Below are 13,666 nucleotides of genomic sequence, written 5' to 3' on the forward strand. Positions count from 1 at the left end.
CTACAGCTCCTTGCAGCTCCTTTGCCGCTCTATTTTTCTTTCACTCTTCCCCTATTGTGTGTCTTTCTTAATAGTTATCTCAGCGATTTTACCATACTTTTTAAACCTGTTTTTCCTCCCCTCTCCTTTTTAGAATACCCTTTGTTCAGTCTTTGCTATCTGTGCTATACAAAATAGCAGCCATTTAGCAACACATGGCTATTCAAATTTAAATTGATTAAGTATTAAATAAAATTAAAATTCACTTCCTTAATTGCACTAGCCACATTTCAAGTGCTCAATAGCCAGTTCATTATAGATTATAGAACATTTCCATAAGCAGGAAGTTATACTGCACATTGTTGTCATAGACATGTTCAACTTTAGCTGTGTCCAGTGTTTTTAAGCTGTCTTTATTCACCCAGACATCACAAAAGTATGTTTTTTGAATATCTACTAGGCAAGACAGTATTTTAGGAGATAGGGATAGCAATGTATCAAATGAATTCCTGCACTCATGTAACTTACATGCTACTCAACAAATAAGAAAGAATATAGTATATCAAAAGGTTCTAAATGTTCACTGAGACCAGTAAGTAGGGCTAGGGAGAAAAGGAGTGACAGGAATGGGAGAAGGATGGATGGACAGAAATCTCTAACAGGGGGGATCTGACCAGAGACCTGCAAAAAGTAATGAACTGAGGCATGGGGATATCTGAGGTAAGAGAATTCCAGGCAAAAGTACTGCCAAGTACAAACGCCCTGAGACAGGAGTCAGACTAACAGGAATGAATGGTGCAGAGGGGGAGAACAGCAGGGGATAACAATGGAGAAAAGCAAAGAACAAGATCATGTTGGATTTCGAAAGCCACTGGAAGGACCTCAGTAATTTCAATTGGATTGCAAAAGGAAGCCAGTGGAGGGTCTTTAGTTGAGAAGTTATTTGATACAAATTAAATTTTAACAATGGTACTCTGGTTGGTGGGTTGGTAATAGTTCAGGCAAACAAAGGCAGAAGAAGAAATACAACTTAGGAATTAACCAGAATAATTCAAGCAGATTTGGAAGTGCTAGTGTTATAGATGGTAGGAAAAGGTCCAATTCTGGTTGTCTCTTAAAGCTGGTGGTTTTAGGGAGGCTATTGTTTTTATTTCAAAGATAAGACTTTTAATTTTCAAAGATTTTTAACCGATTATTTTCCATAAGAGCTTGTTCTTATTCTAAGAGTTCAAAATACTATCACGTGTTTATAAAAGTCTCTACTTTTCTTTGGCATTAACTGTATTATTCATTTATTTCTTGCCTCTTAATTGGTTTTTGAAATAGGCATTTTGTCATTTATTTCACCCATCCAACATCAGAATTCCTTTCTTAATGTGAAGAATTTCATTGGGGGAGTAAAATTTGCTTCCTTCAATAAATGTTGGAAAAGACTACTGAAACTTCCTGATTCCTTTCCATGAGTGTGACACAGATGTTGCCTCAAATTGTACTCACCTTAGATTTCCCTCAGATACTAAAGAAGGGAAGGGAGAGAACTTTCTCTTTCTGGGGGCAACAGCGGTGACAGTAGGGGCAAGGTCAAGTACCTAAGAATAAAAGTTCAAACAGGGCTGACTGCAGCAGTTGCCATAAGGCTGAATACACAGACCAATAATGACAGTAGTGCAAAATGAAAAATCAAGTGTCCAATGTCAGGCAGCAGTGTGTCCCATCACACTAGATTACAATGTAGTGTGGTTTGGGGGTATGGATCTGACAGGTAAATCTTGAGCCTGGTTCCCCAGATCTCCCATGATTCTAAAACATATATATTTAAGAGCTTTGTTAAATGATTCACATGTCCCATTTACCCATTTAAAGTGTGTGGTCCAGGGGAGCCTGGGTGGCTGAGTTGGTTAAGCATCTGACTTCAGCTCAGGTCATGATCTCGTGGTTCATGGGTTCGAGCCCCATGTTGGGCTCTGTGCTGATAGCTCAGAGCCTGGAGCCTGCTTTGGATTCTGTGTCTCCCTCTCTCTCTGCCCCTCCCCTCTTGCTCTCTCTCTCTCTCTCTCTCTCTCTCTCTCTCTCAGAGGTAAACATTACAAAATTAAAAAAAAAAATTAATAAAGTGCGTGGTCCATAGGTTTTTAGTATGCTCTCCAATGGTACAACCATCACCACAATCACTTTTAGAACATTTTCATCACCCTGAAATTCCACTGTACCTATTAGCAGTCTTTCCCCATTTCCTTCCAATCCTGCCTCCAGCCCTAGGTACCCACTAATTTACTTCGTCTTTACAGATCTGCCTTTCCTGGAAATTTCATGTAAATGAAATCATACAGTATGTGGTCTTTCATAACTGGCCTCTTTCATTTAGCATAACGTTTTCAAAGCTTCCCTGCTGTAACATGTATTAGTGCTTCATTCTTTTTATTGCTGAATAATAATCCATTGTATGAATATATCACAGTTTCCTTGTCCACTCATACCATGATGACATTTGGGTTGTTTCCACTTCTGGGCTATTATGAATATTGTTCTTGTCAACATCAACATTTGTGTAGAAGTTTTTGAGTGGACCTCTATTTTTACTTCTCTTGAGTGGAACTTCTGGGTCATAAGTAATTCTGTTTAACTTTCAGAGTTACTGCCAAATTGTTTCTCAAGCACCCACACCATTTTACAAGCCCAGCTATGTAGGAAGGTTCCAATTTCTGCACATCCTCCCACCACTTGTTATCATCTGTCTTTTTGATTAGTCACCTTAGTAAGTCTGAAGTGTTATCTCATTGTGGTTTTGATTTACATTTCCATAATGGCTAATGACGTCAAGCATATTTTCATGTGCTCATTGGCCATTTTTATATCTTCATCAGAGAAGTATCTGTTCAAATCTTTGCCTATTTTTAAATTGGGTTATGTATCTTGTTTAGTTTTGAGTTCTTTATATAGCCTGGATACCAGCCCCTTACCAAATAAATGACTTATGAATATTTCTTCCATCCTGTGGGGCTGTCTTTTTACTTTGCTGACAGTATCATTTGAGGCATAAAAGTTTTAAATTTTCATGAAGGCCAATTCATCTACATTTTTCTTTTGTCATTTACACTTTTGGTGTGGTATCTGACAAGGCTTCTTAACCCAGGGTCATTAAGATTCATTCCTATATTTTCTTTTAAAGAGTTTTAACATAGTTTTACCTCTTACTTTAAACTCTGACCCATGAAGAGTACATTTTTGTGGATGATACAGGGAAGAGGTCTAGGCTCCTTCTTGTGGTATGTTTCAGCACAATTTGTAGAAAAGGCTAGTCTTTCCCACATTGAATGGTCTTGGCACCATTGTCAAAACTTAGTTCATCATAAATATAAGAGTTTATTTCTGGTCCCTTAATTCTATTCCATTCCAATAATCTTTGTTAAACTCCTTCTCTACTCAATTAGCTAGAGAATATTTCTTGCTTACAATCATGACTACTGCCTATTTACAATCAATCAAATGTTTGAGAATTCTTGGGTGTTTGCTTATCCCATTTTCTTGACTATGGATGTTGTTTCTATGTGCCATAGCTGACATCCAGTGATGGGGTGGAGGGAAGGGAGAGATACCAAGTTCATCAACTGGGTATAAAATCATTCCCTTCCTGGGGCCTGGCAGCTGTAGAATTTACCCTCCATGTTTTAGTCTATATGCAAACCCCACTGAAGTGTGCTATTTGGTAGAAGCGCAGGAAATGGTCTCAAAAAGAAGTGTCTACATTGTTCACCTAGTGCCTCAGGGATCTATTCTAATTTCAGCATTCTGTTGGGATGCTTTTTGAGGAGAAAAGTCTCCTATACTCTCTTGGCACCATTTGAGTGATGAGTTTAGAAAAAGGAACTCTGTGTGAGATTCAGTCTCTCCTTTCTTTGGTCTAAGCATTGCCCACAAAAAGGATGCATTCTATTCTGCTTTATCTACAAGACAGACCTGCCTGTTTTGGAATCTAAAGTATTTGGGGGGAAAGAGACATAAAGCAAACTTATCTCCTTACACCTAAGCTATTTGCTCCATGTGAGCTATTTCAGAAAAGAAACCGACTTTTTTTTCTCTATTGACCTGATGTCTTTGCTCTGGTTCCCAAATTCCAGAAGGGTAGACTTGTTAGTTAAGAGTTGCCCATGAACTGATCCTACCTCAGCAACAGTCCTCTTTTAGATGGGATTATGGCTCCAGATTTTTCTGGTTTTGCCTCTTTGGCAAAGTACTCTGATTTTGCGCACTTACAAGGATTTTTTTTTAAATTTTTAACAGTTATTTATTTTTGAGAGACAGAGACAGAGTGTGAGTGAGGGAGGAGCAGATAGAGAGGGAGAAACAGAATCTAAAGCAGGTTCCAGGCCCTGAGCTGTCAGCACAGAACCTGACATGGGGCTTGAACTCACGAACCATAAGATCATGACCTGAGCCAAAGTCAGATGCTTACCCAACTGAGCCACCCACGTGTCCCAAGGATTTCTGATCCTCTGACGGCACTTACTTTTCTTACTGTATGACTTTATTCTTCTTTTAACATATGTCATTTCATGAGGTCTGATAGATGAAATAGATGCATATAACAGCTCCTCATATTTCACTCTCAAGAAACTACTAATAAAGTGAGACCGGAATACCTAAGTCAACCAAGCCAAGCTCTTTCCTCTACTCTACATCACCTTGTAAGATATAGCCCTTACACTACAGACCTTAACAATCTTGTTACAATGGAGACACTAATTCTTACATTGAGATAAAAGTAAAACTAAATACATAGCAATATATTATAAGTAATTAATGTATAGAGAATAAGTAAGTACCCAAGAATTATAAGAAGTTACACCAGGTTATAAAGAACAGTTGATTGAAAAGGAGGAGCTTGAGACAAACTTGAAAGGAAACATACAATTCTAATGATTAATAAGAAGGTAAATAAGAACATGGAGATGGAAAAGTGCACAAAAAATTCTGTTATAGGAAGTACACCAAGTTGGTTGAGTTATATATAAAAGAATAGTGGGAGATAAAGCTAAGAAAGAGATCAAGAAGCCCAAGTAAGCTTAAGAGCCATGTAAGACCATAAAAGCCTGTGTCACTTTCATTCAAAATACACTTGTAGAACAGGTATTAAAGCCACTGTAGATGAGTTATTTTTGAGGTAAAAGGTCCATACATAGATGATATTCTATTCTAAGGTAGTGAAATTGTCCCCCAATCATCTACTACCACATATTACATATCTATAAACAGGAAGTACAAGTAAACAAATCAGCATATCAATAACTTTAAATCTCAGTAGGTGCTCAGTAACAATGTTTTTCATATATACCTCTGATATGAAAAGAACCATCATCATTTCTCTCTACCACAAGATGGTCAATATGAACAGTTACAGGAGCTGGCTCAAGGGATATGGTACTACTACGAGGACTGTCGTCCTGTAAAAAAGAGAAGCGGTATCAGCATGTTGTTATTAAAGTAAATGATTTCTAATTTCTATGATTCTTTTCATTATTCCCCCACAAAGACCAAAAACTCGTATCAATAAATGCTAATAAGCACATATTATAGAGAAGACACATTCTTAAGCATGAATTAAAGTCCCAGTCGGCAAAGTGAACATTCACAACACGAAAATATATAAATACTTATTAACATACTTTTAAATTTATTTTTGTGTTAGAAACTTGTATCTTCATTGGCATCACGGTTGCAACAGTTTCATCTTCCAAAAAATGTTGAATATTAGTAAGCGAAGATGTAAAAAACTCTGTGCTAAAGTTTTCTATATGGCATTGCAAAAATCCATTTTTTTCTGCAAGCAAAGAGTGTATTACAGCACCAGGCCCACTCTCAAATCTCAGAGTAATCTCAGGAGAGGATTTGGAATGAATTACAGATTTATGATCCGAACCTATGGAAAAAGAACACATAAAAATCATAACTTGTAGCACTATTCAAAAACTCTCAATTATTTGTCATCAGACATTATTGTCACTTTGTATAATGTTAAAGCAATAATATCTTAAAGTTTTAATATTTATCTTTCATTTACATGATATTTACAGTACATATAAAATATACCATACACAGCCCTTCAATTTTTATAGACCTTCCATGGCACTTCTGTTGACCTATCTATATTTTCTAATGTTTTGGTGCCAAGAAAACATATACCATGATATAAATCTGATATGATGCACACCTAAGACACTTAGAATGTCTGAGTGTGTACCTATCTATTCATTTATAATGTAACAGACAAATGTGATAAACAGTCATGACACTTAAAGCAACACTTAAGCCATTTCTTAAGAAGTAACAAAAATGTGAAGTTCTGTACCTTCCTCATTAAAATTGGGTCCTTATATAATTAGAAAAGTAAGTAGACAAGACCTCAATAAAATGTCTCTATTAGAAAACAATTTTAAAACTGAAATTAAAGCAAGGGAGATATATATTACATTTATGTTTATACTGATTTATACATATATATAAATATACTATACATGTATTTATGCCTTGGCCTTGTTCCAAAAAAGACTTTGAGTTGGCTGAGATAAATACTAAATTCAAAAACAAATTTTATCATTTCAATAAAGACTCACAGAAAATCTGATTTTAAAAAACAAAAGTTTTCAGTATGACCACTTAAGTGAACCTACCCTCACAGCAACTATTTTGTTTATATTACATTACCTAGCTCCAAAAAGAGTAAGAGGCAAAACGTTCATGGTATAATCATATGAAAAATAAGTAAGCAATGGAAAAAGACAGAAGGAAAAAGGTAAGGATGGGCAGTAAGATTAATGACTCCAAACACATTATTTACTTTTTCTGTGCCACAGGTGAACCAAAAATGAACTTCCTAGCAGCAAAGAGAAAAATGTGATCAGTTTCACAATTTACAGAACCGATGAATTAAAAAAAAAAAAACAACAACTAACTGTTCTGGAAAAGTCAGACTATTGAAATATCAAAGTCACCAGTCTCATGGGTCCTTGTAGGAAGACCTACTAATTAAATTCATGATGGGAGTGTTTATTTTCCCTCAGCATGGATGTGAATCCTTTAGTCTTATAAAGGACAAATTTCTACATATTTGTGAGAGGGAGGGGATGTAAGAAAATAAACATACCCATATTTATACATCAAGGATAGATCTCCATACACAATTCAAAGTGGAGAGTTGTTTGTGTAACTTTATTTCAGGTACAGGATAACGTTTAATCAATGTTAGTACTACAAATCAACAATCAAAATAAATAAATAATATACAGGAAGAGTTCAAATAAAATTCTAAAGCATTCTTTAAATAATTAAGAAGATTTTCTTTTTAAATAAAAGGCAAAAGCCACAAATTGATAATGGTTAGTGTTCTTTCCTATATCAAGAAAAATAAGAGTTTATTAACGTCTATTTAATAATAAGGACAATTAGAAACAACTTTGTAAATGTGACTTTGTTTTGCCTTTCATCTGTTTATCCACGTATCTACACACACACACACACACACACACACACACACACACACAGAATGTGAGAGAGATTACCTACTCAGTCTAAGGAGCTGAGAGCCAGAAATAATTTCAAACAAAAAGAATATTTATTTGGAGCAGAGATAAAACAAAACAAAATCTTCACTAGTCAAAACTCACTCCTCTCTTCTACCTCTTATGCCATGAAATTATTATATTAAGGTCTTCCTACTAAAGGACTCCAAAATCCACACGTTATAGAAAAACAAAAACAAAATCAAAAACAACTTTGCAATTTTAACTGGTCATGTCAGAGTGACAGCAGATACAAACTGTAGGTCAATCTTTATTCGCATGGTTTATTAATGTTTTAAATGTTCAAGCTAAAATAGTTTTTTCTCCTTTTCCTTTTATTTCATTTCCCCTTGCTCCTTTCTTTTCCTTTCTTCCTTCTTGTTTTTTAGAAAAAAAATTTTTTTAATGTTTATATATTTTTGAGACAGAGAGAGACAGAGCATGAACAGGGGAGGGTCAGAGAGAGAGGGAGACACAGAATCCAAAGCAGGCTGCAGGCTCCAAGCTGTCAGCACAGAGCCCGACATGGGGCTAGAACTCACAAACCGTGAGATCATGACCTGAGCTGAAGTCGGAAGCTCAACCAACTAAGCCACCCAGGCGCCCTGCTTCCTTCTTGTTTTTTATCTTTAAACAACTGAGGCAGTTGAGAAAAATAAGGTATTAGCACTGACTATATGATCCATACATATAGGACATTTCAAAATGATTTCAGTAAGGAACAACATGAAACAAATTAATAGGACATGGTACTAACTGACCCATAAAAATAAGTAAAAACAATTGAGCAACTGGAAATAATTTTAAGAGTGTACAATTTGAAAACTGTTTTTGATTTGGGAATAGAACAGGGTCTAAGTTTTGAAATTTTGGTTTTTTGCCCACTATGAAACCTTTCCAATTGTATATTTAGCTTCCACTATTTTGCATGCTTTGGGGATTGATACTTGCCAACAGGAAATTCTTGAAATTTCTTAACAGATACATTGTAAACTGCAAGGCCTATACATAGAAAAACGCATGGAGACAATTTTTTTCTATGATGCTAATTTAAAGACAAATGGCACATTTACCTGCAATTCCCAGGATGTGAGGTGATAGTATACTTATTTGATACCATGCAGGACTAGGTATTTCAACATGTTATGTATCAGATACAGCATTCTATATATATATAGCAAAGAAAAATATTTACAGCTCAGTGGCTTTTTAAAAGAATTAAAAATTTGAACAATGCCATTTTATTTTATTTAAAATTTTTTAACTTTTTTTTTATTTATTTTTGAGACAGAGAGAGACAGAGCATGGGGAGAGGGCCAGAGAGAGAGGGAGACACAGAATCTGAAACAGGCTCCAGGCTCTGAGCTGTCAGCACAGAGCCCGACGCGGGGCTCGAACTCACGGACCACGAGATCATGACCTGAGCCGAAGTTGGACGCTTAACAGACTGAGCCACCCAGACGCCCCTGAGCAATGTCATTTTAAATGCTTAATAGAACTATTCTAATAAGTTAATTTCTTCAAATGACTGAAAACCATGAGTGGTAACTCCATATAAACTTTGAAAAAGGGATAGTTTTATGTGGTTTCCTCTTTATACACTGCATGTTTTGTTGTTCCTATCCCCCTACGTTCAGATGAATGTGTTGATGTTAGAATGAAGGACCGTAAGAACATGACATACAATTTTGCCAAACACCAGGTATCATGTCAGACTCAGGAAATGTTTGCTTACAAGATAATGGAATGTAAAAATTGACATTTATTCTAGCATAGAGCTAAGTTTGACATTCTAGGATTACTTTATTATTCTTTTCATACAGAAAAGACCTCTGTTTTCTTAAACCTATTATCTCAAAGAATGAGAAGACTAAAAACGATGGCACTTAACAAAAGAAACAAAAAGAAATTAGAGAATACATCCTCAACACATTACATCTCTAATAACAATCAAAATACTTTATGAAAATAAGGTAAGCTAAGAAAACAAATCTCTCACATTATTATAAATAAATGTAATTTTCCTTGAATTCATTTATACCAAAGACAGAACTGCTGAGGAGTTATATGTAAAAAACACAACAAATTTAAATCATATTAAAGTCTTACCTATTGGACGATTACAGAGGTAATGTCGAAGACTGATATTGCCTAACTGATCTGGTGTAACTTGGTCCACTTGCAGACAGATTTCCATATCTTCCCCTCGGATGTCAATTTCCCCATTAACACCAGTAATTTTAAACACCACAACTGACATCTAATAATGATTGCATAAATAATATTAGCATACCAAGTAATTCAAAACAAAATTTAAGAAATGACACAGGAAACTACTAAAATCTCTAAAAATACAATAGTGACCTAATAAAACCAATAATATACTTGTGATCAACAAAACCTAGTTATTACATTACAGTGACAAACTTCAGCTTCCTTTCTTCCTATTCGGTCAAGAGATGAATTTTTTTAGGTCACATAGATAACATTTCTGTGTGAAATTAGTTTCACTGAAAGCTGAACATATTTTCTAAGTCATCTGTAAGAATATTTCACTGGGTGGAAAGGACTTATAACAAACCAGTAACATATTTCTTTTGTAGAAAGTTCCTCAGAAGGACTGACTACCATCAACCATCAAACTTGTTTTCAAAGTGTATTTAAATGCAACTACATAAAGGTCAAAAGGTAAAACCTCCCCTCCACAGTACGAAAAAAAACAGATTTAGAAAAATGAAATTCAGAGAAAAACAATTCAGTAAGAGGGAAGGGAGAAGTGTCAAGAGTAGAAAGAGCAAAGTGAGTCACTCACTACTATGGCAATTCACTTTACATAATTATGTCATAAAATCTGTACATATTTATCTGAAATAAAAGTGGTGGCATTTCTCTTCATAGAATCTCTGTGAAATGATTACCAGGTCTTGATTTTCTTGAGCACCCTCTGAATTTGTACTGATGGCATCTGGAGAGGTTTCACCAAAATTCTGTAGATTTGCACTGGCATTTGCACTCTCCGTTAGGCTCTGGTAATTCGTAGTTGAGTTCTTTTTAATACCTGAAATAATAAAAAAGTCAACTAACAAATTAAAATCAGTCTTATACAAACGATCCGACAATGTTAAATTTATCTAACCAAAAAGGGCTATCCTTCAAATCTTTCTCAAGCAAAGTCTTGTTTAAAAGACAATAAGCAAAGAAAAATTAAATTGTAGTTAGTTTAGCAAATAATAAGAAATAACGTCCACAATAAAATGTTAGAGATACTAAAGCCCTAAATGTAGTATGAAAAGAACTCAAAAACACTGAGCACAGCCTTCACATTGCTGGTGTGGTGCTGGCGTAGCGGGTTCCTGGTCAGCCAGCTATGCCTCCCTCTCTGCCGTCCTACTTTGAATAACCCCAGTCCAACCACTTCATTTCCCCTTTCAGTACCACTTCTAATTATCTCCTACCTGAAGTTAATGTCACTACAATCAATGTGATCACCCTCTGTTCTTACCTACCTGCCTTAATTTTTCAGTGTGCTGTATTTCATTATTTCTCAAACTCTGTGGAAAAAGACAATCTTAAAAAAATTTTGTGCCCATCATAGATCAGTATCTTTTAAAAATACCATAAAAGTGAATTATTAGAAACAGAGGATTAGAAAAGCCCAAGTCATACAAAACACAGTTTGTTTTAAGTTATTATACAGTTAACCCTTGAACGCTTCTAAGATTTGATTATTTACTATGAATTATTAAACTTGTATTGCTTTACCTTTTTCCAAAAATATATGAGTATCACTTCCATCACTTTCTAACAACTGTTCTTCCAATATCATACTGTCAAGTGAAATGGTGTCCAATGAGGTCTGTGAGGGGCTTCTTTTCATGTTCTTATAAGAAACACAGAGTGGAGCCAGGTTGGGTGGAATCCGTTCCTTAGGCTTTCCACTGTTGACAAAATTATTAGAAAAACATCACATAAAACCTATTCTTCTATGTGTTAACTCTAATGTCATATTTTGTCAGGAGGTTTTTCTGTCCAAAAACAAAATATGCCCCCCACCACATACATACATACGCCCAGAAAACCAAAACCCCCCAAATTCCAATAGTATGTTGTTACCTGAAAGATGACTGTGATTTAAGTGTTCTAACCGTGGGTGCTTCTTCTTGATTGATTTCTAGGTTCTCAGAGAGTGAAACTGTTTCTGGAAGCAAATCTTCAGCTTTAAAGACTGACTCTATGGTTTCATGTCCTCTAGTAGTTAAATTATTTGAAAGTATGTTTTGATTACCATCATTATCCAAGGACAGCAAACTTGAATCTTCTCTGTAGTTTAAGACACTATTTGAATCTGTATACAAAGAATCCTTTTTGTCACTTGTTTCTGATCCAATTTCTCCTGATCCACTTTTGCACACAATTCCACTACTTTCATCTTCACTTATTTTCCCTAAATTTTTATCTGATAAATAATCAAGAAAAGAAATACCTTTTTGCAGATTTGTATCACTAGCTGATTTAAAAAGCAAAGGATCCTTCGAAGGGACATGGCTAAGGTCAACACTCATAGATCTGTTGTCTGACATGTGATTAACAGTTACACTTCTGATTTGATTTATACCACTACTAACTTGCCTCCTTTTTGAAGACAAACATTCTCCATTTTCTGTAGGCAAATAATCAGGAACCATTGGGCTCACACTTTCAGTGACAGGAGACTTAAGAGTATTTCCTTGATCCACTGGATGTAGCAAAAGAGCCACTTCTGCACTTTTAAGTAAAATTCCAATGCAAATGGATGTCTGACTAGGAGGAGCGCCAGTCACAGCTTCTACATCTTTTCTTAAGTTCTCCAAAAGCAAAATGAGTGACTCGTGGAGGAAAAGCAAGAGCAGATACTGGTAGTGATTGATCTGCATACTGACATGTTTATGAATGTGAACCAGGACATGAACATCTGCATCTGATGATGAAGAGGAAAATCTTAAAAATGTATCTGAAGATTTTGGACTACCATTTGTTAAGGGCTCAGATTCTGTACTATAATACTCTTTCAAGAGCTTCTTCCGCTTCAATCGTCCAGTCAGATCACTAGATTCACTTTGTGATGTATTTAGAGATACCTGATTACAAGTCTGCAGCTCTTTTTGTGACTGGGCATACCTTGTTGGTTGGCAAATCCAGATGGAAAGAGGGAAAGAGTCTATAAAATTTATTGGCCGCCCTTTTCCACTTTTCATCCCTTCATAATCTATCCAAAATTGAGAAAAGTACACAGCCCAAACATCTGTGGCAGCAGAAGTTTTGAGAGTGTGTTTATTCAACTTGGGAATAATATTTCCTTTATAAACTTCATGCATTTTAGTATCTTGTTCATGAGCATGTCTCTGGAAGATTGGATGCAACAGATTAAAATTGTCACCAGATTTGGGAAAGCTGGTATATGCTTTACTGAAAAAATCACAATCTTTAAAGTCTTGAAACAAAGCTTCTAGATCAGAATGTCGACAGTTTGGACAGTGCCTTGTATTTGTGGCAATCATTTCAGAACTCTGAATAGAAACTGCACGTGGTTGATCTTGATGACATTCAGATTTCGTTTCAGAAGGAATGACAAACTATAAGAGAAAAAACATTAATCTAGTCTAACTTACAAATCCATACATCTTGAAAATAAAATAATCAAGAATATAACTTAGCTCAGGAATTCTTTTTGGTATATCCCACCAAAACACTACTTTCTTATCCAAACATAATATACGAACTCTCTCCCCACAAATCTTTTTATTAAACCAAGTAAAAAGGACTTAACTAACCACTAAGAAAAGAACAACTTTAAACAAAATTAAAACTAAATCAATATTACTAAAAGCTTACTATGCCTTGAGAATTAAGTGTTAAGTTTGGAAAAAAGAACTTTTTGTTAAGATATTTAAAAATTTTTTTTTAACGTTTATTTATTTTTGAGACAGAGAGAGACAGAGCATGAATGGGGGAGGGTCAGAGAGAGGGAGACACAGAATCTGAAACAAAGATATTTTAAATCCAAGAGATGTGGGGGATGACTGGATGGAATGACTGGATAGATGCCATTAGAATCACTTTTCTCAGATAAAACTATTAAGAAAATAAGCATA

The 13,666-nt window shown here is 35.3% G+C and overlaps 1 protein-coding gene across 2 annotated transcripts in view; it reads right to left on the bottom strand.

The window, feature by feature from the left end:
• Positions 1-13,666, bottom strand: part of UHRF1BP1L (UHRF1 binding protein 1 like) — a 116,602-nt gene that overhangs the window by 16,029 nt on the left and 86,907 nt on the right. For both annotated transcript variants that reach the window (XM_011284169.4, XM_011284170.3), the window contains 6 exons: positions 11,649-13,147; positions 11,298-11,473; positions 10,454-10,593; positions 9,645-9,795; positions 5,643-5,896; positions 5,312-5,420 (listed from right to left, as the gene is read on the bottom strand). In XM_011284169.4, the coding sequence (XP_011282471.2) occupies positions 5,312-5,420; positions 5,643-5,896; positions 9,645-9,795; positions 10,454-10,593; positions 11,298-11,473; positions 11,649-13,147 (2,329 nt within the window). The remainder of the gene's footprint in view (positions 1-5,311; positions 5,421-5,642; positions 5,897-9,644; positions 9,796-10,453; positions 10,594-11,297; positions 11,474-11,648; positions 13,148-13,666) is intronic.

Source organism: Felis catus, chromosome B4 (assembly GCF_018350175.1).
Source record: "Felis catus isolate Fca126 chromosome B4, F.catus_Fca126_mat1.0, whole genome shotgun sequence".
Taxonomy (NCBI): Eukaryota; Metazoa; Chordata; class Mammalia; order Carnivora; family Felidae; genus Felis; species Felis catus.